The sequence below is a fragment of the Cariama cristata genome, unplaced genomic scaffold (assembly GCF_000690535.1).
Source record: "Cariama cristata isolate BGI_N322 unplaced genomic scaffold, ASM69053v1 scaffold32921, whole genome shotgun sequence".
In the NCBI taxonomy this organism is placed as follows: domain Eukaryota; kingdom Metazoa; phylum Chordata; class Aves; order Cariamiformes; family Cariamidae; genus Cariama; species Cariama cristata.
In genome coordinates, this window is record NW_009601519.1 from 5,219 (window position 1) to 8,158 (window position 2,940).

A 2,940-nucleotide genomic window follows, 5' to 3' on the forward strand; every position below is an offset into this window, starting at 1 on the left:
CTCAGCAGGCACTTAATTCTCCTTAGCAAGCCCTACCTTAATGTAAGAGTAACCTATACTGACGTGAGTGACAGCAGAGAGCAACCAGACCGTCCTCTGAGGTCAAATACAGAGGGATTTATCCGTTAGACAAATAATCACTTTTTGCCCATCTTCTGTGTTTCTTTGGCAAACTTTTAGCGGGTTCCTAGGAGGCTGCCCAGGCACGGCTCAACCGAAAGGGAATGCTGGGCCCCCATAGCTATCATCAGACCTCTCCTGCCTCAGCAGCAATATTTGCACTTTGGTCTCCTAAAAAAAAAATAAATACTCAGAGAAGCTGCATCTTGGTCTCCATCCCCCAAAACAGTCAGGCTGTTCCTTTTTCCCAAAAGGATGAACTCCAAAAAGGATCTTTACACTCAACACACCTGAATCTGTGGCTTGGAAAATAAATAGGACTTATGATTGTATAGTATCTGGCCGGGATCAAAATTGTCGGTTCTCCCTCTGCCCACCCCCTTGTGACACCGAGATCACTGAATAAAGCCCCAAACTTGTGCACGGCTCAGGGCTTGCGTTCCCTCCTCAGTCGTACTGCAGCAGAGAGTAGAAAGGGATGGACTTGAGCTTTTCTGACCCTTTCAGGAGTTTTAACTCTATGATCACCAGGCACTCCAAGACTTCAGCCTTCAGCCTCGTCATCAGCTCGCAGGCTGCACTCATGGTACCTGCACGACACAGAGGTTGAGCAGAAACACCGTCACTCGAGGTAAGCTTCAAACCCCACGGCCGCTCCTGCTGCTACCAACGTAGGTGTACGTGGGTTACACGTGCTCTAACACCCGTCTGCTGCTCTCACCTCCAGTCGCAAGCAAGTCATCTACAATAACTACTTTTTGTCCCGGTTCCACAGCGTCACTCTGGATTTCAAGTTCAGCCTGCAGGGTGGAAAGAGTAGCTTCATTTCAGTCTTGCCTTACAGAGAAAAGCTTCACAAACTGCTAACACATGGTGGAATGCAGACAGGTCTTCAGCGACATCAACCTTAACACTCACCACCTAAAATCCCCAAAAAACACATACTGCAGCTACAGGGGAGTGCCATGGAAATATATAGCGGGTTAGGAGATTGCTGGGCCAACCCTCTGGCACGTCAAGATCCTGAACATTCATCAAGTGAGTTATGGTCCCATCGTGAAACCTCATTCCAAAGCAGTTCTCCAGCGGGGAAAATCTCCTGTAACGCACTGGGCTGGAGCGCTCTGCCTTGACAGCACGGCCAAGCCAGATCCAAACCATCACAGGCACCTCCTGTGTCAGATGAACTTGTCCCATGCAGGGGCTGGCCCAAACAATCCTCATAAATAACGCCTGGGTTTGGCGTTTCTGCTGCCGGTCCCTGGCTGCCGTTAGTTACCAGCGGTAGTGTGTTATTAGGCTTACACCTCTGCTCTTTAATCAATTAAGAGAGGCTGCGGTGTTACGAGGCGAGCGCTCTGTTTTAAAGCCATGCAATAAAGGCATTTACTTATAGCACTTACTGGAAGAGTGGGAAACACACTCCACGTTCGTGCCCCTGAATTCAAGCCAAAGAAAGCAATTTAGCACCAAGTCTTATCATTCCAGCCTCCCCCCAAAAAATCACAGCGTGGCTCGCTGACACAAGCCACCTGTCCATGGCTCGGCGGGGGAGCCGCCATGCCAGGGCACGGTGAAGCTCAGCACTGCTCCTGAAGCTTGTGCCGTGCCAGACTGTCTGCGAAACCCAGCTTGGGGACCCCCTCACTGGTTTTATCACTCCGTCCCCTCGCTGACATCCCCCAGCCCTGCATCAACCAGCCCGGAAACCTTCTTCTCCTCCCCAGACGTTACCTTCCCATACTCAAGGGCGTAGGAAACAGACTCAGTCGGACCGGGAAGCTTCCCCTTTTTCCGTATGGGGATGAAGCCAATCCCCAGTCTCTGAGCCAGAGGGGGGCCGATGAGGAAGCCGCGGGAGTCCAGGCCTGGGGGGAACAGAGCAAGAGGAATACTCAGAACAGAGCCATTCGACCGGGGGTGTCTTTGCAGGATACCCCAGCTTTACCCTCCCATATTCGGGGGGGGGGCGTCTCTAAAAGCAATTTGCTCTTGTAGTCATTTCTTTGGGTTGAAAACACCCACCACACTCCTGCACTGCCTGTGCTCGCCAAGATGTGCTGCTGACGGGCTTCGGGGCACCACATCGATCCCCCCACCAGCCCCTTTTGCCCCCCCTGTAGCTCTCCTTCTTAGAGATAAGCTCCGTGAATCCCCGCCATCAGTTTGGCCACACAACCGGAGACTTCGTACCGCCGGGGGACAGACTTCAGTTATCACGGGGCACACGGGCCAGGTTCGGTCTGGATTCCTTGAACTTTGGGCTATCGCCCAGCCCAAGCGCTGCCTTCCTACGCACTTTCACAGGTGTGCTGCAACGCGTTATCACCACAAAGGTTGTTTCTGTTGGCTCGAAAAGGCCCCTTGGGAAGGAAAACGTGCTGGAACAGGGTCTGCCTGCCGTGGGGACCGCGTGAGAGCTTACAGGCATGGCGGGTTTGCTGTACTCCCCGACTTTAACGGATGAAAGCAAAGAAGTACGAAATTGGCCCTGAAGTATCGTCAGGCGGTGTCTGCCACATCCAAAACCAGTATTTCAAGAAACTACAGGCGTAGGTGAAGGGTATAACCTGTCCTGGTGTTCCCACACAACAGAGGCCAACATCCAGGCGACTATGAGGTGACTGCAAGGCCCAAGGGCTGCCCCGTCAGCAGAGGGATCTCCCCACGGGACACCTCAGAGATGTTTCAACCAACGCTCACCTGCAATGAAGTCGATTTTGGGGAAAGATGTCCTCAAATGATCTTCCAAAAGATCAATCAAAGCCCTGAAAGCTACAGGATCCTTCAGCAAGGGGCTGATATCGCTGCAAAGAGAGG

At 52.4% G+C, this 2,940-nt stretch overlaps 1 protein-coding gene across 1 annotated transcript; it reads right to left on the bottom strand.

Annotated features, from left to right (window-relative positions):
• Positions 1 to 567: 567 nt before the first annotated feature.
• Positions 568 to 2,929, bottom strand: APRT (adenine phosphoribosyltransferase; the record flags this gene model as incomplete). Its single annotated transcript, XM_009710489.1, has 4 exons — positions 568 to 710; positions 842 to 920; positions 1,855 to 1,988; positions 2,824 to 2,929. Coding segments are annotated over 4 exons (462 nt in total), but the record flags the coding sequence as incomplete, so codon positions are not given.
• Between the last annotated feature and the right edge of the window lie 11 nt (positions 2,930 to 2,940).